The 25,212-nt window shown below is 43.0% G+C and overlaps 1 protein-coding gene across 1 annotated transcript; it reads right to left on the reverse strand.

The window, feature by feature from the left end:
- Positions 1–2,095: 2,095 nt before the first annotated feature.
- IRF4 (interferon regulatory factor 4) lies at positions 2,096–20,960 on the reverse strand. The gene is made up of 8 exons (XM_067562596.1): positions 20,742–20,960; positions 19,753–19,939; positions 18,647–18,735; positions 17,889–18,030; positions 15,201–15,308; positions 13,160–13,513; positions 8,497–8,609; positions 2,096–6,161 (listed from the first exon to the last, which is right to left on the reverse strand). The coding sequence occupies exons 1-8, from the start codon at positions 20,943–20,945 to the stop codon at positions 6,018–6,020; spliced, it is 1,341 nt and encodes a 446-aa protein (XP_067418697.1). The 5' UTR covers positions 20,946–20,960; the 3' UTR covers positions 2,096–6,017.
- Positions 20,961–25,212: the final 4,252 nt, after the last annotated feature.

A 25,212-nucleotide genomic window follows, 5' to 3' on the forward strand; every position in this document is an offset into this window, starting at 1 on the left:
TTGGCCTCAATTAATACTGTGGAAAGGAGCTGTGTACACAATATTGCAATGTTTTGTGAGCAGTGATGTTTTGTGTTATTGCTTAGTGTTATGGCAAAGACAGCAGGAAATGCATGTATGAACTATCGATATGTATTGCATATGAATGTCTCCATAGAAAGGGTTAAACAGAGAGAGTTTTACCCAAAGGACTCCCATAAGGATTTACTGCAGCAATCACACCTGGACTGTTGGGGAACTGCACGACAGACACACCAAAGGTCAGAAAGGAAGCCGTTTCCCAGCTACAGGATGGCACACAGATGTAAAATCTGGGATTTCTGCAAATGGAATTGTCTGGGTATTTTTGTCATCTCTGCTCAAGGAACCAGACCAGTGCATATTTTGTGAATAAAGATAGGTCAAGAAATGATACCCTGAGGCTGTGAAACTAATTTCAGTAAACTGACCCACTGCAAAGCTCCAAAATCTGCTATCACTTGGCAAACAGACAACATCACAAAAGTGCTGGCAGGAGTTGTCTGTTGATATGACTGGGTGCATAGGATAGCAATGTTGTGCAATCAGTGATAGAGAATAAAAATGTATGTGCAAAAAGATGTTCTGTGTCTCATCATAGTTCTCTCCTGATATGTAATCTAAGCATACAAACCATGGAGTAAGTGACAAGGATTCAGACACTCAGCTATGGTTGAAGAGTGCACAGCACAACATGGGGATTTGCATAAAGGTGGCTTTTCTACTCCACCAATCCCAAAACAGCTGTGTGTTGGGCTGATCTCCTAGCTTAGCTTAGACCAACCTGAAGGCTGCTCTCGGTTACACCAGCTTCAATTTGGCTCAAGGGATTTATATAGCAGCCAGTAATAGTAAGGTTAATAGGAGCCAGATGCATAAGGAAAACTTGGCCAAGTTCCTTATCACCTGGCCAAACTCCATATGGAAGATGCCTCCAGCACTGGTGTGATCCTCCCATGGTTGCCTACACCAGCTTTAGGATCACAATCTGCCAGAAGTGAAGTGAAAAGCAGCTATACTACACACAGGATCAGAGCCAAGATTTCTTACCTGTTTCTTGATTCACATCTGTCTACTTGATTATCAAAAACAGTTGCCAGTTTGCCATGTACTCATTTAAATCTTACACCATAGTGTTTTTCAGATATTCAGATGTTTAACCTATGGGGCACATCAAGGAATTGCTATTTTAAGATACTACGTTACTTCCTTTTTGAATGCCACTTCAGAAAACTTAAGCCTCCAGTTTTCTGTATTTGCACAGTTGGGGACAATTTCTACCCTGGCTTACACCTATGCAACCCTAGGAATGTCTGTGGAGTTGCACATGTGTAATTCAAAGGTTTTTTAATCTTCTATCTGAACCCATTTAAAATCTAATTCTATTTTAGCTTGTTATTGTGCTGCCTGATAATTCTCTAACAGCCAGCATATAAAAAAAGAATATTTAAGCTACTTTTTTCTTGGATCCAATCTATCTATATGTCACTGACCACAACAGCTTCTAAAATTAAACAACTTCTTTTTAAAAAGCAGTCCTTAATAAATATGAAATGGAAATCTATTATAAACCACAGTGATCAGTTAAATCCCACTCAAAGTCCAGCTAAAATTGACACAAATTGCATAAAATTGTTCTGGAGAAAAGAGAAATCAGAATATTTTTAAAAGGTTATTCTTATTAAAAAGGAACCACATATATATGGAGTCTAGAAGGAGACAATGATCTGCAGCAGCATGACAGAATGTTTTACTTTTTCCTGAAAGCTCTGTGATGAGAATGGTGTTTCCCCACCTCCACTTTGCTGACAAATGCTGATGTAAACAGCATACGTACAAAGCATGGGGGTTTTCACGTGAATCCTGTGTTTTTTCCACAAACCCTCTTCCTTTGTACTTTGCTTAAAATATATTTTCTCATTTCTGGTTAACCTACATCCCCTCAAGTGTTAAAAAGCTCATTAACAATAGACTGAACCACTTCACAAAGTGAGACTAAGCCAAATTTTTTAAAAAGCAAATAATTTGTGGGATTTGGACATGAAGGTCTTACAAGAGATCACATACAGTTGTAGCAAAGTTTATATATTAGAATGAGATTACAACATTGACAAATTACAGTGGAATCCATTTAAAACACAGATCAAGCTTTTCAGTCTTGCCAGAAGTAAAACATTTGAGATATAATACCACTGAAATCCTACCAGGAAGGAAGTAGACTTCAGAAGCTATAAACAGAATTTAACAGAAGTAGGAAGTAATTCAAATGCTCTCATACTAGTGACAGGGTAAAAACATTTCATCAGAGAAAATGTTTTGCGTGGTTTTTTTTCCCATTTTATTTATCCATTGGTTATTTGGAACAATAGCAGGATGTCACAAAAGTCAAATACAGTATTTAAAAATCAATTTACAATGTAATGCATGGTACCATTCTATATGTTCATTGCTTATTTTTCATAAATAGATGTTTCTGGCTTTTTGTTTGGGTTAAATAAATTTTCACCTGGAGGCTTTCCTACACTATAAATAGGGTACTCAATTAGGTCAGAATTTATGGACAGTCCTACTTGATATCACATTCAACTTCTTATCGGATGCTGGTTTGTTTGTATTTTTAATCTCTTCTTCAACAGCACTAACTTTACACTTGAGGGGATTATAATTAAAAGCTACTTCCAAAGCCAAGCTCAATGTACCTTTGACTTTGTATGGTAGAAGATTCAACACAAAGAAATAGATGATTTCTCCTTCCTAAAAAAGTTACTAGTTCTCTTGCAGAGTTTACAGACTCTTCTCTTGATTTGGGCTGATGAGTATAATGCCGTTGCTCCGCTAGGAGAGTTCCTATTGTTTAATTTGACCATCTCCCTTTGGTCCTACCCCAACTCTTCCTCCCTCTCTCTTTCTCTCACTCACACCTCAATCTCTAGACCCTAATTCAGCAAAGCACTAGAGTTAGGCATGCACTCCAGTGCTTTTCTTAATAGGAGTGAACTTAAGCACATGCTCAAACCAAGAGCTTCCATACTTAGCTGAATTAGGGCAGCAACATAACAGCACTGCTAAGGTGCCTGCAATGAATCTGTGAACTGTTGGCCATCATTACCAATGGGTTGGTAAAATCTGTGTAAATCTGGAAAGTTCCTCTCTCCATGGCTATAATTGGTAAATCCTGGGACACATTTTGAGAAGCTGCCTCATTATATCCTTGCAATTCCCCGCTTAGGTACCACATTAAAAAACAATAAGTAGTTCAACACAGTAGGCTTTTAGACTAACATGACACTAACCTATCCTAAAATATCTACGAGCAAAAAATAAATGTAATTTGTAAATGAATCTACAAACTTTCAGTGTTTCTGTAGCCTTTATTCTAAAACATATAAGCTTATGAAGCCTTGGTCTTTATACTCTTGCTGGAACAATCTGAAACTCCCCTCACATGCCAGAAGGGTTAAAACTGATCACTTAACAGTCCATGCCATTCTTTGCTCCCATAAGGCATCATCTGATTCCTACTGAAAGTCAATGGGATTTTCATTTTCTATTTCCATGGGAGCCGGGTCAAGGGCCAACATAACTAACTTACAACCTTTTATTTTTTTCCTGAGGAATTTAGTAATATCTTCCTGAAAATAGGATGTTCCAAATCAAACTTGAGGAACTGGACAAATAGTTCAATATCTTTCCAATATGCAGTGATACTGAAAGTAGACACCACCCTGGCTTGATTTTAAGAATCAGGATTTCACATAAGCCATAGAAGACCTCAAAGTCCAAGTTCTGAAGCCCTTGGGTGCTCCAGGCATCCAAGAGCAGAATCTGGCCCTCAATTATATTTATTCCTTACAATGTCTACAATTCAGCACAGGAAAAATACACATTGTTCAATGTTTTGCTAAGTGAACTAATATACTGAATGTTTTCATATTTCAAGCTTCCTTTCTTGTGGTCTGTTTCTGCAATCTTCACATAAACAAACCTCCCGCTGACTTCACTGGCCCTCTTGCCTGAGATGGCAATGCAGGAGTAGGCCTTAAGGACTATCCCACCTCAGAAAACAACACATCTGGTCTACCAAACCTGAATTAGTGGGGTCCAGGACTTGATGAAGCACTGACTATTAGGAAAAGTTAAAACCACATCAAATACTGTTTATCAGTTCATGGCTGCAGTCCTGCACACAAAAGTCCCATTGATTTCAACTGAAGCTATGCATGCAGCATGGTTGCAGGTCTGGACTAAAATATATGTAGAAGTGTGCAATTTAAAAAGGGTTGGAGGCTGACTAAAGCAGAGCTTTGAATGTCCATGAAATAGGGTATTCCCCTAAGAACATGTAAGTCAGGAAAGACATTGCAAGTAATGAAGAACATTAAAACAAAATGAACTGATAAACTGGCCTTATAGGAGGGGAGAAAAAGTAGGGATAATATATCCCAAAATAGTATGCATCTTTAAGATGTATAAATTAAAGTTCCCTGGAATGTGAGTCTGCTGTCAGACCATATACAATTTTGTTCTAGCTAGAAATTCAAGCGAAGTGTATTTCTAACTGTGGAGAGGATCATTCTGGCGGCATGAGAAATATAAATTCACAGATCTTAAGGTCAGAAAGAACCATTATGATCATCTAGTCTGACCTTCTGCATAACAGACCATAGAATTTCACTTACACACACAAACACAACCCGCCCCCCATATTGATAGATCTCTCTCTCTTTGCCATACAAAGGAGTTCCAAGTTCATTTGCATATGCAAGCAAATAATCAACACCTCAGTATTAAGAGTTATAAATCTCCTGAAGTCACACTTCTTTTTACTTTTTAAAACAAAAGTTAGGACAGATATTCCCAACTCTATTAATACTATGGGCCAAAGTTTGCTTTTTGGACACCCACTCCCAGTGACTTCAGTACACAAGGAAGGGAACTGTAGGTGCACAGCCAGAGCAGGATTTGACCTTGTGTAAGTCAACAATCCTTTTTTTGTGAATATTTACGAAATTTACACAAATGTACCTTGGAAATCTATTTCACGCTACTTATACGTGCCAGTGAAAATGACCACCAAAAATAACCATATATGAAAGAATAATTATCAAAGATTACAAAGTTATTTTCTCAAAAACCTGTTTTATTCTAGGCTCTAGAATTCAAGTTAGTGGTCCCACCTGCAACACAGAGAGCAAAAACTCCCAGATCTAGAGGTTGTTGGAGAGAAGCATCAATTTTGCCTGCTGACTTTGCAATGTTAAATGGCCACCCTTCACAATATACTACCCCAAATATACCATCTAGACAACTCCTGTAAGTGCTGCCATGGGTATCAACCCAGTCGCAACAGTGATAGCAACAAAATTCACTGTGAAGAGAAATGTCAGGCATTAAAAATATATATCTCATTAGGATTGGATTTTTTTTTAAAAATACACACTGAAACTTTCATAGAAGAATATAGGCATAAAAAAGTTTACCACACTTAGCAATCTAAATTCTTAACCCCTTACATATGTAGCTATTCACAACATAACATTTATGGATGCCTAGGCCACTTGTGTGCCATCTTTCCCACAGTAGCTGCAGCTTTGTGCTGGGAATACTGCCAATATGTTTTCTTGCCCTGAGATTTGTCATCACAAATAAATAGCTCTGCAAATATCATAACATTGTAAACTCTGAATTTAAGTCTTCAGCAAGAAGTCATCCTCAAACCATGGAGAATGTTTAAACAAATGTAAACATAGCAAACATTTTGTCAGTTTTCACAGTTATCCCCAGCAACCGCAGAATCTACGTGAGATGTACCATCCGAATCTTGAAGACCCATCATTTCTATTGTACAATATTGTTGCTCTAGTTCATTTTCCAATCTCTGAGACTTTGTTTTCCTGGATAAATCCAGCTGTGATTTGGAGCTCCAAAATGTGATCCAGCTCTGGTCTTCCAATATACATCATCTTTACAAAGCCTTAAACACTCTCCTTCTGAGGAATTTATTCTTGAATGGAGGAATGGCGAATCGATCTGTGGTAATCCTCTGGACTGGTGACATGTTCTGGTAAATCATAGCCTCTCAGAAAATGTCCACTGTTTTGTTGAGCAAAGTAATACAGCTGCCTTGCAAACATTGGCTCAACCTTAACAACAGACAAAAATGTTATTGAGACGTGACAACATGTTCCATATCATTCATATTAGCTATTTACTCAACAATAAAAAGATGTTAAAGGCAAGAGAAAACACTTCTACATACCAAAATGGAAAGAAAATGCATTTTATTCTCACTGAGATCTGCCTTTACTTAGAGCTTCGACTCCAAATTTTTAAAGCTAGCTGCACGCATACTTTCGCACATACTCAGTTTATGCCTACAAATACTCACTGCATAAAGCATGCGTTTGTAAATGCACCCTGTCAGCTAGTCCATATGTACATGTGATGCCTGATTTGCATGTGCCCATATCAAGTTTTCCATGGCTAAATTAGGCACTGCCAAAGGCACACCATTTCACATGCTTAGCTTTAAAAATCTGTCCCTTATTCTGAGTCCAAGTCTGTGACTTGCAATGCTTAGCTAGATGGCTGAAAACTAACATTTCTAAATGTAAATATTATGGTATTTCCATTCATTCCTAATGGTATCTGTTCAGCACTGCACTGGTCTAATATAGCCAAGCTTTGGTGCAACATTTGAAAGGCACTACTCATTTCGCTTGTCTCACTAGCCACAAGGGCCCCAGCTTTGCACAGTGCTTTAGTTAAATACTTAAGTTTGACTCCTAGGATAAAAAAACTTGAGACTTATAAATGGGGAACAAATATGTTCTGAGAAGAGTTTTGTGCACGGCCGAGTCCCTCCCCCCACCCTGAGATCCTCTAAATGTTTAGACACGTCCCTGCATGGACACCACCAGTTGCAAGTGCAGAACAGGGGGACCCAAAGTAGGGGTTGAGCCAACTCCAGAGAAGAGACTGAGCTGCCAGTCCCCTGCCCAGCAGCACACCAAGGTTCAGGTATGGGGCAGGGCACTGGAGAACAGAACAAACTCACTGAGAGGTACCAGGGGGCAGAGGGCACAGGCTCACAGGAAAGTCTTTGTGTGTGGAAGGAGTGGGGGAAGAATATGTTTGAAGAAATGAGGAACGGGTGCTTTGAAGGGGAACAGAAATTTGGAAGGCAGAGTGGAGGAGGGAGGGAGTATTTGGGAAGCGGGAGGTGTTATGGATGGTGGAGACGTAGGAGGGAATTTGTACTATTGGGGGCCTCAGTAGGGATTGAGGGGGCTTGTAGTCCAATGATACGCCTGATCTTTGCTGGAACAATTACTCCACTGTATTCCTAGTCTGACACTCCCCAGCAATCTTAAGATCCAGGGTTGCTAATGTCTGGGTTGCGTGGCACATCTGTTAGAGTATCTCTGAATGGGAGAAAAAGCTGACCAGGCCATGGGAACATTCGTGCAGCGGATGTCTGGGTAGGACAGCAAACGGAACTTGAAAGCTGTAATTCACCCAGGGGAATCCCAGGGCAATGCGTGGCCAGGCCGATAGTGGTAAAAAAGTCACATAATTAGTTAAGGGAAGGTAATTATTTTATTATAACAATCTATTGGGAGCCCACCACCTTAGCATCCGGGTGACTTATAAAAGTAAACATCAATATTCTCCCACCTAGGAAATAACGGCAATAAACTAAATCCTGCCACTAGTATAAGCAGGGAGACCATGTGAAGTCCATGAGTACATCTCCTTTGTGGAGATCAATTTTTAAGACACAGTGTGTAATGTGGCTGATCCCAGTCTCCACTATTGCTCACACTGGTGCAGCTGCACCACTGCAAGGAAACAAATGTAAAAGTGTGCAGTATAGTCAAGGCACATAGTTAAAAAGATCACTGCCAAGCTGTGAAGCAAGAGTAACCCAGGCAGTAAAGTCTGCCTCCGTCTGCCTATGGCATTTTGCAGTACAGACACCAGAGGTCAGGAAGGGAGAGGGATCTGTGAGCAAGCTTAGATTCTGGAGCACAGTTATGGGGCAATTTTAAAAGAATCCACAATAATGCGTCAGCTTTGGCAGCCATGTAATCATATTATATGCAAGGCTCTGCTTACTAGCATCACATGGCTGACACTATGCAGGTCAAACTGTTCCATTTAGCTAATAATAATCGTCGCTCCTATAAAGTGCTTTCAAGCAGTAGATCTCAAAGTGCACTACAAAGGAGGTCAGTCTTCTTATCCCCATTTTTATAGGTGGGGAAACTAAGGCACAGGAAGGGACATGGCTTGCCCAAGGCCACCCAGCAGGCTAGTGGCAGAGCTGGGAATTGAACCCAGTTCTCCCAATCCAGTGCCCTATCCACTAGGCTATACTGCCTCCCTCACAGCTTACTGATGAGAGGATGAGAAGGCTGCCTGGCAGATTCACATGCTATTAGCTTTAAACTAAGAAATTGAATAAATCATACTTACATGAGCTGTAATTAGCTTCCTCTGCCTTTGTGGGTCTGGAAATTCCTCTCCAAAACACAGAGCAACCTGGAATCTAGGCAATGGACGTCCGTGGTGGGCAAAAGCTTGCAGTTCTGAAAACAGAAAGGCTATGTTCAGAAAATCCTCACCACAGACAGCTGAGTTCCAGAGTAATAGAGAAGGACTTTGGAGCTGAATAGCAGACTACAGGATTGATGAAGAGTTTCTATTGGACAATTGGCAAAAGTGATGATAGGGGCTAGCAAAAAGAAAGCGAGGCTGGTAGAAAGGAGAGATATCAGCAGAGAAAAGTGATTTTGGAGACTTTGGCACAGATCAGGGAGAGAACACAGATAAGTATTAGCAAGGGACCAACAGCTGAAAAATGTGTCCAGTTAAGAGATTCCAATTACTCTATTTGTATTGCATTTTGAGTAACTTCATATGAAGCGCAATTGGGATTTTTTCGGATTCATATTTATGTTTGGCTTAACAACAGAAACCATCTTCAGGATTCTTGAACTGTGCCAGTTTAAGTTCCTCCTATCCCCACATACATTTCACCAGGGATCATGCTCTGTAAGTCACCTTGTACGGCTTCTTTCAAAAGCAATGTTGCCAAGATGTTGTAGGAGGACCTGTTGCCCTTAAAAGTAGAACTGAGAACAGTTTAAGTAACAGAAGGGTTTAAACTTTGACTTCAAGCTACTATTCCGTGACCATCATTTGTGATGACTTAATATTAGAAGACGGACTGTTCATTAGAACGTAGATGGTGAATCTCAGTACTGACTTACAATGCAGCTGCTACACTTTTGTAAGGTTTGGACCCTACTCCCGCTTAAGACAATGGCAAAACTCCAACTGACCACAGTGGGAACAGGAGCAGGCCCAAACAGAGCCAAGTCAGTGTCTGTCTGTCCTACCCAGGTCATGGATCCACAGGAATGTCATTAGTTCAGATCACCTATTTTCTGAAAGGTTTTCCTTTTGGTTCTGCTACAGGAGCCAGGCTCCCAGAGATCTCATGTGCTCTTTCTCAAAGGGTATGTCTACATTGCAGTCTGAGGTGTGATGACAGCTCAGGCAGACATGCTCGCACTAGCAGGACTAAAAAGAGCAGTCTTAGATGAGGCGGCGTGTGCTAGCAACGCACAGAGGTCCCCAGGGCCCCCAGCATGCTTGAAGAGTCCGCGTCTAACGTTATTATTTTTAGCCATCCTAGCCACCATGCTTTTATACAGCACTTTTAAGCCGTAGATCTCCAAACACTTTACAAAGGAGATCAGTATCATCCCCGTTTTACAGATGGGGACACTGAGAAAGGGGAACGAAATTGTGCAAGGTCACTCAGCAGGACAGTGGCAGAGTCAGGAAAGAACCCAGGCCTCCTGAATCCCGGTCCAGTGCTCTAGCTACTAGGCAATACTGCCTCTCAAATATATAAATATTATTTATATTAGTAGCCAAATTATTCCCGGTTGGGGGGGGGGAGATGTTTACAAGAGGGTTCCATTTAAGTTAAAATACATTACCCAGTGGTGCCATAAAATTAATAACATTTAATTGAATTGAAAGAAGAAAACCACAGCTTTATTTCAACATCCATACTATAGTTTGCTTTACATGAGGTATTTTTATGCACTTGACTTACAAAGCGCTAATAATGCTCTGGAATGTGGTTCATGACTTTGGGACACCTTTCAAAAGGAAATCAATCATAAAATAATTTTAAAATTAATATACTATTTTGATGGGGCACTGTACATAGCAGAGAGAAAGGCTGGGCTTGTGGTTAAGGTCTGATACTGGGATTCAGGAGAGGTAGGCTCAATTCCCATGAGATCTTGGGCAAGTCATAAAATCTCTCCATGCCTGACTTCCCCCTCCCCCCCTCTGTAAAATGGGGATAAGAACACTTCCTTTCTCCCACAATTTGCTTGTCTTCTCTACTCCGATTGAATGCTCTTTGGGGCAGGGACTGTTTCTTACTCTGTGTAAATACTCAGTGCCCAGAACAACAGGGCCCTTGTCTCAACTGAGGCCTCTAGGTTCTATTGAATAATAAATTGTAATTATTAATGATAAATTAATAATTAATGATAAATAGAGTACAGTTTGCCTTAAACAAAAAAGTAGGTAATGTTCTCTCTCTGTCTATTTCCAATCAACAATTTCTGTTTCCCACAAACTCTAAAAATGCTCACAACCTTCTAGGAGCGGAGGGGGAGATTTTCAGTTCTTCAGTCTGATCAATCCAGTTCTGCTTTCACATGTCATAAAAGAGGGCAGGAGGAGTCTGGGGCCAACCCAGTGTTACTATTGGGGAAAGAACTCCATCCCCACTCCTCCGCTGTCACAGAATTTCACTCAGCTTCAGTGGTTCTCAAAGTACTGCAGCACAATTGTCCCAGGGAAGGAATGGGATAGAGAAGAGAGTGGGCCCATGGAGGGTCTCAGTAGTAAGAAGTGATCCTCCCTATGAAAGAGTCGACTCGCTGCTCTTCCAAATGCATGAAAGCATGTACTTGAGGTCCTCTTACTGCTCTGTGCTTGTCATTTCACTCCTCAAATAGCCCCACTGGCTCCCTCTCACCTTCTGGGTCAAATTTAGACTTTGACTGTCAGGCTTTTACAGGCCTCATTTCCTTATATTCCAGCTCCAACTGCCTACGCTCCACCCATGCCCACCTCCTTAATGCCCCTTCTCCTACTCCAGTCTTTGAGCCTTCTTCCCATTCTCTCCCTCTCCTGGTTTGCTAAATTCATCACTCAGTTCTCGCCATAAATAACCCAGAAGTTAGAATCTGGTCACCCTTATACTATGTGTCAGAATCATAAGGTTTATCCAATCTTGCAGCGAGACCTGTATGGGCATATCCCTGCACTGGCATGCAGCCGTATCAGTGATAAGCCACAGCCCTGGCTCTGCACCTGCCTTCTGTGAAGTCTTTGGGACGTGCATCTATTCGTAGAAGTCTGCAGTGTTTCCATCCACTAAGGGTCTGATTTTCTGATTGTCTGCGCCCAACGGTGCACTTAATTTGGGAGCTCACTAACCAAAATTAATATGCAGCTCCGGGGTGGGCATGGCAAAATAGTCACTTAAGAAGCTACCTGGCTATCTGAACAAGTTACACTTCAATTTGCATACACAGTTGTGGTAACTGCGCACAAATTAAGCATGCAATTGTGCCCATGTGTTTGTATGTGCATTTGCACACACGTAGCTTAGAAAGATGGGCTTAAGTTAAATCTTTGGGAATAGGCTTCTAAAAAGATACTGCCACACATCCTGTGAATGGCTTTGAAGAGCCAAATTAAACCTAAAGTGGCATCTGAAAAAGAAAAAGGGACTTCCAGGCACATGATTGCAGGCATAATGATATATCTTACAATTAGCATACAATAGAAGTTGTAACCCCATAAATTAGCTCAAATTCCCCTTTTAAACTGTCAATTTTCATATCCTCTTCAGATGTGTATTTAAATGCATATGCTGCTTGATAAATTTGCTATGATGGCACATCAAAGCCTGGAAAATGAAGGTAGTTTTGAAGGTAGTGGTTCATTTTGGGTATTTTTTTAAAAGCATTGCATTATTTCTCTAGGAACCTGTAACTTCTACCAATGTGTATGTCTGAAATGCAGTAAGGTGTTCTACACCGAAGGGAGATGGTGCCTCTCTAAAACTTCAGAGCTCAACTTTAGCTCTGCCACAAGCCCTAAGTAAGGGGCAGCATATAATTGTGCTGCCCTGATTCTCCCCTTACTCCAGGGGAGGGAAAATAATCTGTGTTCACACCTTTACCTGGAGAAGATTGCTCACCCCTCTGCACTAGCTTACAAGTACAGCATCTTGGAAATTGGAGCCAAGTCTCCACCCACTCCCTTCCCAGAGGAGGAGTATCTCTATGAGGCTGTTTCCCCCTCCATACTGCTATATACAAATTACCAGTGCAGCGGTTTGAGGGGGTGCCTTAAAACATCTTATTCACTTTTGCAGGTGCGTTGGGCGAGTTACAGTCTTGCCCTGTGCCACTAGTTAATAGGATGATTGTTGAAAGTCAGAGTTTATTTTCCAAATAAATATTTTCCAGAGTATTTGTTTAAACACAGACAGAAAGACAAATGGACAGAAACACACACACCAAAACAGAGATTTAAAAAAATATCTGCTGGGATTAATGTTTGTCAATATTTAAACACTCTGGGTCAGATTTCAGACTCACACCAGGGTAAGTCAGGAGTAAATCAACTGAAGACAATGGAGTGATTCAAATTTACATCAGTGGATCCAAAATCAGAATGTGGTCTCATCTGCTATCCAATATTAAGGCAGACTATTTTGTTGGGTTCCTCCCACCAGCATAAAGTGACACAGGCCTTACCTTGTCCTCAACTGAATAGGAGTGGTTCCTATCACTTTCAATGGCAGAACTAACCATGGTAACATACAAATTAAACACTATTCCGAGGCTGTATTTTCCTAACACCTATATATAGAGCCACATCCAGAGAGCTGCTGAGCACCTGCATCTCCCAACCACTTTGGTGGGAGTAATTAAGTGCAAAGAGCCCTTTAATAGTGCCCCCTGGAACCATAATGACAGTGATTTGGTGACATTTATATAGACAACATGTAACCTAAATTGAGAATTACCTGCTAAAAATTGCTGAGTATCAAAAAGTTTGCATGTCTGCTCCCTTTCCAGTTTGTTCGGCCTGTCACTGCATAACGCCAGAGGTCCATCCCAGTAGATCCTGCTTTGACAAAGTCTCTTAGCATAAAGCCCATCAGGCGCCATCCAGAGTATTACTCCCCGTTCCAAGTGGCTCAGTAATTTTTCTATGTTTTTCCTCTGGCCATTATCTTCTGGATAGGGGAAGATAACTTGATCCAGGCTGCTGACCTCATAACTTTGGGCATGAGATATCCTACAGCCTTCAGGACTTGAAGTCGTCATCTCTTTCACCAGTATTTCTCGGTAATATAGACAGATGTGCAGTCGACAGTCTGTAAGTATATTTTAAAAAAATTACTGCTGTTCAATAATGTGAGTATTTTACATTACATCGCTATACTATTAAGGCCAAGGGACCAGATCTTGCAAGGTGCTATGCACCTGTAACTTCTAACACTCAGTATCTTTCAGAATTTAGCCCTGTATTAGAGAAAAAACATTGATTGAATTGAAATAATAAAATACGTAGGCAGCGGAAGTACAAACTCCAACACCACTGGAGTGGGAACTGATGCAGACAGCAGAAAATATGCTAGAAATTAATGCCTGGGAAGCTGCATATTTTCATTAACAGGAAAAAAAGTGTCTTTATGTTTCAGGTTTACATTGGAATTAAGGACCAGTCTCAGTAAGTTCTCCTAGATACATCAGAAAATAGCTGTGCTTCTCTCAAGATGTTGTATATAAGCATGTCAAGCAACTACCCACAAGATTTGCAAAAATGCAATCAGTTGCCTAATGGAAGTGGGTTTTGGCTGAAATAAAACAAAATTATATTTGAAATCTTAGGCATAGTTTTAAAGGGGTCACTCAACTCAGAAGAGTAAGTGCAGGGCTGTTCAAATTCAGAAGCACCATTCAGGACAGCAGCCCAGCTCCAGAAGAGCACTTAGGCACATGCTTAAGTCTGCCAGCCAAGCCTCACCCTTAATGTTGTATTGTCAATGTATCCATTTAATTTCCATTGATAGTTTAAAAAACAAACAAGCTGATATGTTTCCACATAAAGAATTTAAAAAGCACCCTTGAGTCTGAACGGCTACAGAAGTGGCTGAACAGATTTCCTTTCAGAGCGTGAAAGTGCCATCTCCACCACAACAGGTTTTATTTTATCGAGGATAAACAAACACTACCAGTCCTGATGTAGTCAATAGAGAAGACAGACAAGTATCTAAAGGACAAAATGTCAAACAAAGGAATAGTATTTTTCCATGAAGGAAACTGTCCAGGTAAAAAAAATAAACTATAGGCCTCTGTATCCCAAAGCAATATGGCCATGTGGTGAACTAAAGAAGAATCTACTTCCCCCGTCAGCAGTTGTCCTATCTGATGACTCACTGAGGAACAACCAAGAAGTTACTAAGGCCTGGTCTACACTTACCCCAGCGATACGGCAGCAGTCGACGGCAGTTACGCAAACTACGCAGAAAACTTGCGTAACTCCCGTCGACTGCTCTGCTTCTCTTCTGTGCGCCGTCTTCACTGCACTGCGACGACGAGAACCACGTTCCCATCGACATAGCACTACGCCACTTGCGGGGGTGGATTAACAGCGTCGACTTCTGGATCGACTGTGCGGGTCTTCACTGACTGCTCAGTCGATCCAGATAAGTCGATCTGACGGCGGTGACTTTGCCGCCGTCAGTGTATACATAGCCCAAGGCCCAGAACGAGCAAAGTACTTAAGCATGTGTGTAACTTTAAGCACACAAATGGTCCCATTGACTTCAATCTGAGTTACAGCTCTCAATGGGACTACTCAACTGCTTAAAATTCTGCATGTGTTTATAAATCTTGCTGAACTGGGGCCTAAGTGTAGATGCGCAGAAATCATTTGGTAAGGAAACGTCACTTTCACTCACAAAAGAAGTCACTATAGCAGAGAAAAACATATACTTGGAAAGTGATAAGGAGAGCTCCAGTATGGTTCATCAGGAGAGTCTGGTGTTATAGACTTACCGGATAGTGCAAGAGCTTCACCAGACCTTATGCTTGGCTCTATTGGGATGCCAGGAGTCTGTGACTCAGATGGTGCACAAGCATAAAAGGTTCCAGTCACCTGACAACCTGTTTTCACAAACAAAAGTCAAATGATATCTAGCTACCTAAAACCCAAGAGCAAAATTAGAGTTCACAGCTATGCATGTGGGAGTTTCCAAGTTCCTGCTCTATAAAATCTATTTCCCCTTGACTAGAACATTTTAACCATAGAATCCACTCAAGAGGTTACCTAGAATTTTAATTATTTGGGTCTTTATATGTTGTTCTCTTAGAATTTCAGATTCTCCCTTACCTAACCATAGCAGTACACATTATTCTCTCATAGAAATAATCTGCATTTTAACTAGATAATGGTGTTCTTAGAGGCTGATGAAAAATAATCCATTTACTCTCACATTTCTTAAGGGGTTTAATCAAAGGCAACTCAAATATTCAAAGTCATTATATCTTTAATTGTATTAAATAAAGAAGGTAATTATAAGTAAAAGAGATTCTCTTGCAGTAGAATATTAGAGTTTTCATACTATGGCCAACATTAGTCCTTTCCCATGCTATCCCTTCCTGTGAGTGAGAGAATACTGGGGCAAACTGAAATGTAATAACACCTGATACAAAGTCCCTTGAAATCACCGGGAATCTTTCCATTGACTTCAAAGGGCTTTACATCAGTTCTGGGTTAAGCACAATATTTACGAGGCAGGTAAGATATGCTATTCTTCCCACGGACAGATTAGACTCTTCCCAGAGCTAGTTCACTTTTTAATCGATGCCAAGGGCATAAGTGAGTGCCTGTTGACAAACAAGACACTCCAGTGAGTAAGCCACTATTGCCCAATTCTCTGATGCAAGCTCAATGAAACACTTAGATCCTGAGACAGGAAAACATTTGAGAATTTGTTTACATCCATCCCTATACAGGAAAGCACTTAAGCATGTGCTTAACTTTAAGCATATACTCACATACCCTTGGCCCATTAAGCACAGGTTTAAATGCTTTGCTGAATTGGGGGTTTAATCATTTTCTTTTTAAGCCACAGAGATAGAAGGCCCTGCATTTCTTGTGTCCCCAGAACTCCCAATGACCTCAGGAAATGCAGGATCAGGTCCTAACTGACCCAGGAAGATCCAATGATACTTTGGAGCACTGACTTTTTAAATAACAGCTGTAATGATAAGCGTAAGACTGGGAGTTGAAGGAATGAAATCAAAACCAGGAAAAGCAATACTTTTACTAAAGCATGACACAATGTTCAAGGTTACTAACAAAAAACCAAAGGAAAAATATCAGTGATTTTTAAAAGATGTATATGCTAAGATTCTATCAGGTAATCAACAGAAAAAGGGGAACAGATACATTTTCCAAAGAAAAATTATAATTATGGTCTTCTTTCTAGTATTAGAAAATGTCATGTTTCTTTTATTCTCTGTCTTGCCATTTTCTAGAGTAGTCTTTACCATAGTATCTAAGAGTTTATAGCACTTCACTTCAAAATAAGTATTTCTATTCAGATAAATTCAATAAGTTCATAAGGGCCAAAACCTACATTCACTACCCCATTGAAGTAACCATTCCGTGGCATGTAAATGAGGGCATAATTTATAAAAATTTCAGCTAAATAGCTCATGTGTCCAATTGTCTGTATGTAGAGTGTTCAGTTGTCAGTAGACAAGGGAAAACAGAAGTTTATTTCACTGCACTGAAACCATTAAAGGACTGCATTTTGTAGTTCTAATATCCTGTGTGCTTTTAAGTATTCCTTCCTTACATCACTTTCATCTCATCTTGGACTATGGATTTCTACTTTTTGCAAGATTCTTCTCATATGGATGTGTGGGGAGCTGTACTTATAGAACAAATCCCTGTGTACTGAAATGAGCATATATCCTTTGAGGGTCTGATCCGCAGTCATACATGGCACAATGGATGGTCTGCAACTCAAGAGATGCAACTCAGGAGATGGAGACTGCAACTCAGGAAATCTGGACTCAATTTTCAGCTCTTCTACAGACCTCCTGTGTGACATGGAATAAGTCACTTAATCTCTGTGTAGCTCAGTTCCCCACATAAGGTAAAGACTTCCCTACCTCACATGTTTCACGGGTGCTCAGATTTCAGTGTTGCCAACCCTCATAATACTTAGTATAGTTCTCAAAGCCCCAGATCCTGGAATGCTATGATTATGTGAGAACCTCAGCTTTCATTTAAGAAAAAAAGTAAGTTACTAACCTACATAGTTGTGGAGAAACATGTGAAAAATATGAACTATAAAGACTCAAAAAATCAGAAGGCAAATAAAAAATTATCTACATATTCATGTAAAAACCATATATCTGGGGGGCCCTGACTCATAATTTTTGAATGCTTAGGGTTAGTCATAATATCTCATATTGCCAAGGTTCGTAGGCACATCAGTAGAATAAATAAAATAAAATAATAGTAATAAGTGTCAAGATAGATGATGTTCAGAGGTGCTGATCACCTGCAGCTGTCATTGAAATATGCTCAGAACTTCTGAAAATCAGGTCATCAATACTGATGTCACTGAAGCCACAAATAATGAACATGAAATCTGTGGTCCTTTTATGGTGGTCACATATTGTCTCTTCAGATGAGCAAGTAATTGACTCCAAGGGAGATGTTCTTACCATTTTCACAAGCAGGACTTTGCCAGTGGTGACTGCGAGCTGCAAAAGGAACACTTGGACATTGGTAGGGGATGTCAGGGTGCGGCTGTTCCGAGGCAAAATCTCTCCAGTTACGTTCATGAGGTACCATGTAGTTCGACACCTGTTCAGTTTAAGGAGACATTATTTTATTTGGCAGTAATCAGAACTGATGCAGCCTTTCACATAATCTCCCATATTAGTAAGAATTTCTTGAGCTCTGCATGAGACCTTTTGTTATTTGTTCTCCTGTAATTCTTGTAGATAGAAGAATCATGCAGACAAACTGGGTGATATTTTGCCATGAGAAGGAGGCTTTCAGATGAGCTGCATGTCACCATTGGTGTAAACAATAAACATGACAAAATTATAATAGGCAACTGGAGCACTGTTGCAAAACCGTGCTTCAGAACAGCAATGTTTCATTATATGTTCAAGTTCTGGCACCAGAAGTATGTCAACAATACATCCATTTTTACAAAAAAAAAAAAAAAAAATCTAACAAAACAGAGCTGTAATTCACATTTTAAAAAATCCCAGATGGATCAGCTGCCCTGTGATTTCACATGATGAAAACATTGCTTCCAGATTTCTCATTAAAAAAAAGTATTTTTCCCAGCAGAACTAAATTGTGGTAGACCAGAACAGAAAGACTTGTAGTATAATACGGTCTTGCAAAAATTAGCTCAGTAGGCACCCAACAAACAAGCTAAAAAAATAACACATGACTGATACTGTACCTGAGCCTGTAGTGAAGTGTAAGGAGAAGTCATTGTGTACTGATGGTTCATAATTATTTGTTGATCCTCTAGGCTGAGTTGCTTTGCTCCTATATACGTGATAGGGATAAAAACAAAGTTACTAACCAGATCTTAAGGAAACCTAAAAATGATCTACTGCAGAGAAACCTATACAAGAAGAGACCATCCTTAATAAGTAATCTCCTCTCTTAAGAGATTCTTAATCATCCCCAAACATGGGGCTCAACTGTGCTTTATAGACACTGGCCCACACTTGGAGTGGTGCAGCGCCACACCACCTTCCTCTGGGAGAGATTTTGTCTCCCAGAGCTTCTCAGTGCATGAAGGAAGCGCACCTCCTGCTCACACCCCTTCAGGGCGTGCAGCATATTGTCTTTGTGTGCCCCTCCAGCTCTGATGGCAAGTGCATAGGAGAGATGAGTGATGGCTCTGCCTCCTCTGTGCCCTTTTTGGGGTGCCTTGCGTGTCTGGGGCTTCTAGCAAAGTAGGGGCGCAGGGGAGTGCCAGACTGTGACGGTGCTTGATTGCTATGCAGAGGCAAAGAGGGCTGGAGAGGATAAAGCACTCTTCTAAGCTTGCTCACTCCTGGAGTAGTCAGGCACAATCTACTCATAAAGTCAGGCACAATCTACTCAGTTCTCCTCCACCATTATTTGAAGTCCACTTCCATTAAGCAACACTTATTTTTTGCCTATCTTTTGAGTGGTCGCTTAAGACAGGCATCACTGTATTCAAAATTGAAAAAGAGGATGTACACCCAAGATTAATTCATCCACTGATTTACATACAGCAATGCTTGTAGCTCCAACAAAGGGGCGTTTTTTTCCCAAATGCTAAGATTCAAACGCTCTTAGTTCTTTTTCAGGCAAAATCTCTAATGTAAGTCAAAGGGAATTTTATTCAAATAAGACATCTTCGAGTATTGTACATCTTGTTATTGTATTCATGTTGCTACAAAGTCTGACATGGGTGACTGTCTCTTTATACATGAAACTTAAGTAATTTGCTGCACATTGGTCATCTCTTTAGTTTTTGCACACTGGAAAATGAGACTTTAAATGTATATAATATCTAAGAAGGCCTACCTTTTTTAGCTCCTTCTGGCACGATTCTGTACACTTTATATGGATCAGAAATATCCAGCTGGCTTCTCTCAACCAGTTCTTCAAAGTCATTACTCTTGTTCAAAGCACACCGTAACCTTGTCTTCCAAGTCGGGGGGTCTGGTTTATCAATGCCCTCTCTGAACTTTCCTTTAAAAAGAGCCCAAGCCTGAAAACGTTTTAAATGATCAAAAAGAAAGAGAGAAAGAAATCAGACTATAGGTATACAATCACAAAAACTGAAACTGCACTTGAGTGTGAGAGAGAATTTATTCCCTATGGGTTTGTGCTAAAGTATATGCGAGGTGGTTTCTTGTTAAGGTGATAAAAACCCATTGTGAAAGCAAGAAGAGAAAGAAGAAAAGTGACACGGTGGATGCAGAAATAACGTTCTTCAACCATACAGATGTTTAGCATTACAGCTGGAGGAGGAAGGGGGAGGGGAAAGTGTCCCATAGGGAAGCTGGCAACCCTCGCTGCGGAAAGCAATGAACTGCCTTGAGTCGGGGAGAAACTGTCCAGCCTGGCTGCAGGTAACAACCCCAGCCGATGCCTCTGGAAAAGGAAGGCACTAGGCGTGTCCGACTCCAGCACGGCCCCCGCTGAAGCCAGTGGCAGAAACTCCCAGTGGCTTCACCGGTGCGAGCCGGGGACTCGGTGGGTGCCGGCCGAAGGGAGCTCGGCGGGCAGAGCGGACATCCCCCAGCCCAGGTTTTCCTTGCTAGACCCCGGCTGGAGTTCACGGCGCTGCTGATGGCTGAGCCCAGAGAAACTTCTGCCGGGAGCGTGGGGGGGAGGGGGGCGAGTGCGGGGCTTTAAACACACGAGGACCCCGCAGGGCAGGAATTCTCCCACTCAGACAGGAGCCAGCCCGTCCGTCACCCCCAGCCCCGGCTTCTTTCCAAGGCCTCAATCCCCCCCCCCCCGTGCACCCCGCCGCTGCCCGCAAGAGGCGCGGGCCGCCCCCCTACCTTGAAGAGGGCCGCATCCTCCTCCCGGTTGTAGTCCTGCTTGCCGGCGTGCTTCCAGGGGATGCGGAAGATGCTCTTGTCGTCGTTCTCCCACACCAGGCCCGGGTACTTGCCGCTGTCGATCTGGTCAATCAGCCACTGGCGGAGCTTGCCGTTGCCGCAGCTCACCGAGCTCATCCCGCACTCGCTGCCCTCCAGGTTCATGCCCCGCACCTCGCCCAGCCCGCCGCCGCCGCCCGCTGCTCGCTGCACACGCCCGGGCGCCAACTTACAGGGGGAGGGAGAGAGAGAGAAAGAGATGCCCGCGGGTCAAACCCAGCGATTAAAACCCAGCCGCCGCCCCGCAGACGCTGCCTTCTCCCCCCACCGCCCCGCTGCAGCCTGGGGCGTGGGCTGGGCCGGGCGGCTCGGCTTGGCGGCGGCGGCTGCAGGGGAGAGAGAAAGTTCATCTTCCCAAGGCCCAGCCGCCGCCGCCGCCGCCGCTGGCGGGGGGGCGCTTACCGGCAGGATGGGTCGGGGAAGGCCCTGCCATTCAGCTCCATCACTCACTGCATGCACACGTGCCTGCACCCGGAGAGGCAGCGCGTAGGGGGGAGTGGGGGGGGGGGGGAAGTACACGTGCACCCAGCCAGACGCGTGTACCCAGCATGTAGCTACACCGGCGCGTGCGTGTGCCTCTGCGAACCAGAGAGTGGAGTACAGAAGGGCATGTGTGCACACCTGGGTCCGGGGGGGGACGGGGACACGACATCCCCGGCACCGCTTTGAAAACCTCCGCCACCACTAGTTTAGCTGGATAGAGGCACTGTGTGTGCATGCATAGGAGGCGAATTCCCAAGCACACGCCAGATCTCTTTCAAAACCCAGACCCATGTCTGACCTAATATTATAATAGCCACAGACGAGACAAATCTCTACAAACACGTTGCCTCCACCTCTAAATGGATACCCGCCGACCAGACACTAGCTGTGGAGCCCCACCCGGGGTACCTGCTGTACGTTATCTGAAGCGGTGTGTAACAGTCTGCACAAGCACGATATGTCTGTCCACTGACACACATACTGACTGACTCGAGCTAAAAATGGATGTAGACTGAAAAGAGCCTAAAAGGAAAGAAACTCTCACGAGCGATCGATGAACAGGGAAAACGCCCGTGCAAGTATTTCCACACAGTATTTTTGCATCCCAGGAAGTGGGTTTCTGCCCACCAAAGCTTATCCCAAATAACGGTGTTAGTCTTTAAAGTGTCACAGGACTCTCGCTGCTTGACACAGAAAGAGACACCGACACGGGCTCTCGCTCTCTCTCTCTGGGGCGCTCCCTTGCTTTGCAGCTGTGTTTCCCTTCTGACTTCTAGTCAGTTACCAAGTTTTTGGTAATTCCACCCACTAATGCAGCGCCGCTGGCCGAGCCAGGGGCTTTTCCGTCACTACAGTATTCTAGTGAACATCATTTCCACGCAGCTGGTGGGTGGGTGTGTGTCTGGCTGACCGACCGACCCACCCACCCAGCCACTCCGGGACAGAGAGCGGAAAAGGTCAGCCTGATCTCATAGCGCTAGCGACTATTTCAGCCCTCGGAGAGATCTCTGGGCAGCGAGCACGGACCGGTTTCAGCCCTCCCCCCCCCCCCCCCACACACACGACATCCCCTTTAGTGACCCAGCAGTAGAAGCCTTCTACTGACCAAAAGAGCGAATTGGGCTCCGTCCGGAGCACCGGCTTGATGGCCAGGGCAGGGATCATGACGCCCCCTCTCGCTCGCCGCTGAAGTCAACCACGGCTTGCTAGGCGAGCATGCACAGAAGGGGCCCACCCGCAAAAGCAGTGAGGACAGGTGCATAACAGAGCCAGACTCGCCGGGGTCTGCTCTCGACAGCTTCCGACTTCTGACCGGCCAAGGACCAGTGAGCGAGGCCAGGCGCATGCTTTCCCCCCAGAGCTGCCCGGCTGGCAGCGTTTGGCCATGACATACAAATAATATTTAGAAAGCCAGCGGTGACAAGAATATGACAGAAGAAAATGTAACGTAATGGAATCCCCCCTCCCCCCGCCCCGCTCACTGTCATCTTTCCTCCCTTTCCAAACTAATATCATAGCCAGAGAAATCTGTAGCTTGCAACAGCCAGAGGCTGCTGCTGGAAAGCAGACGAGGAGGTGGGGGCCAGAGATCCAAATGTGTGATCTCCTTCGACCAGGCTACAGCCAGGGTTAAATTAATTTAAGGATTGAAAAAGTATTCATTTTAGAGAGAAAGATCCAAGATCCAGAAACACATGCATATGCAAATTTGCTTAATTACAAGTGCTGCATCTCCTAGAGTCACGGACATGAGAGAGAGAAAAGACAACTCGTCTATTCCCGCCTCCCCTCCCGGGGCAAATGTAGGATCATCTACAACAGCCCGGCTAACTTTTAAAATGTGCCAGTCAAAGAAAAAAAAAAGAAAAAGAAGAAATTCTGCAACTGTGTTTTCAGCAGCAAACCCCTTTCCCACCTAGGCTGACTTGCTGCAGCTTCATTCATTTTATGCAATCTTCTCATTAAGTGCCCAAGATCAAATGTAAGGTTACAAATCCTCTCCGGCACTATACCCTATCTGAGGATCAGCTCTACTAAGTTGTGTCCATTTCTAACTTCTGTTATCCCACACAGGACTCACTCCCGGGATAAAGGAGGGGCAGCCTGTGCTGAGAGGCGTTTTCTCATGGGAAAGCTACTGTGCAAAGTAATATGCCAGAATGAGAGGGAGAATTTGGCCAAGAATGTTCATTCCCTTTGCGGCCAGCGCTTACACACCTAGGAGAACCGGATCAAATCACTAGCTGAATGAATCAACCCCCCCCCCCGCCAACAAAAATTAGGATCAGCATTGTGGACGATCGCTCGGTCTCTTACCTCTTCCACCCAGCCGCTCGGTGCAGAAGGCAGCCCGTTTTCTCAAATGGTTAAAAAAGATATGAAACAACCCAAGTGAGCAAAGCAGGAACTTATAGGACTGAAGAGCTGTCAGATAGCGGGGCGGAGTCTCGAGAGGGGTTGGACTCGGAGAGGGGGACAGAGACACAGAGCGGCACCGGCGCGCCGCAGGGCTGGGGGTTTACCTACGCAGTGACCCGTGCGGAAAAGTACAGAGCCTAATCGTGTGTGTGTGTGTGTGTTTTAATATACATATTGTATAAATAGAACGGGAAATCCCTGACTGATCACCTGTTTTACAGCCAGCTTTATTTTACTGTAAACGATCCGTGTATCACACCTACAAGAAAATGTAGATGGGAGTGGAAGGCTTAGCGGCTTGTTGCAAAAGGTCCATGGAGCGAATGCTGTTTGTGACTGCTCTCCAAGCTGCAGATTTCCCTGAGCCACAGGAAGAGAGATGGTTATGAGAAAGCGAGGTGTTGGACACCTTGGCTGGCATGCCCCAATAAGAAGCTGGCACACGTGGGATACACTGGACCAGCTCCCCCTTCCTAAGCGCATCATCACACTCACGATACTCCCCCCCCCCCCCTCCAGCCCTTTCTGTCAACCGAGATTTTTAAAAGCCGGTTCGGAACCAAACGGTGCTAAGGAGAATAAGCTGCGTCAGCCCCAAAAGTCGCTGATAGCAGAAAACACCTGTGAGTAAGAGAACGGGAGGCTGGAACGCCAGGTATTGTTACAATTCAAGACCGCGGCAAGTATTGCTAAGCCAACCCCTCTGATAAAGCCATGTGGGTTGTAGACCAGCACTCATCTGGCTACTGATTTGTTACTCCGCCGAGTTCCTTTTCTCACATCTATGCCATCAACGTCAGTTAATGGGATTCTGAAAGGGACGCATTTAAAAATGCTAAAAGGACAGATGGTATGGGACAGTCGAAGCTTTCATACACATATCACGCTCATAGTATCAGAACAACATGTATGCAAACAGACACGACCAACTATGTCGAAAATTTTCAGCTGAGCAAACCGAATCCCTCCCAGCAAGGGCCCTTTTAAATTGTGCAGCGACTGAACTCATGATATGCAAAAAGAGCACTGGTTGCAAATGACTTGTTAATCTTTTTTTTTCTTTTCCAAACAATCAAGTAAAAAACAACTGTTCACCAGACTCTCCTAAACTAGGCGAGGAGCGGAAGATCGAGGTTTGAACTAGCAACAAGTCGTTGTGTAGCTTTCAGGTTTCATACACGTTTCATGTAGCAGCGCCCCCCCCCCCCTCCTCCCTCCCTTTAACACTTTCAGCACAGATCCACATCCTCTGTTCTTAAATATTACACTAAAATCAGTCTTTGCCCACTGACTTTTTGGGCTTATGTATAGGATACGTACAGTATTTAGAATATTAATTGCTAATCTTCAACACCATCTTCTGAAATTTAAATGAAATTAAAGTTAAGGTGATGTTTTGTTTTTTAACCACCTTTAGGTTTTGGTTTATAATACAACTCAAAGCTGTGTCTAAAATAAAATTTTAGTGTGA

Source organism: Emydura macquarii, unplaced genomic scaffold (genome assembly GCF_026122565.2).
Source record: "Emydura macquarii macquarii isolate MOO-44397 ecotype Brisbane River unplaced genomic scaffold, CSIRO-AGI_Emac_v2 contig_2452, whole genome shotgun sequence".
NCBI classification, from domain to species: domain Eukaryota; kingdom Metazoa; phylum Chordata; order Testudines; family Chelidae; genus Emydura; species Emydura macquarii.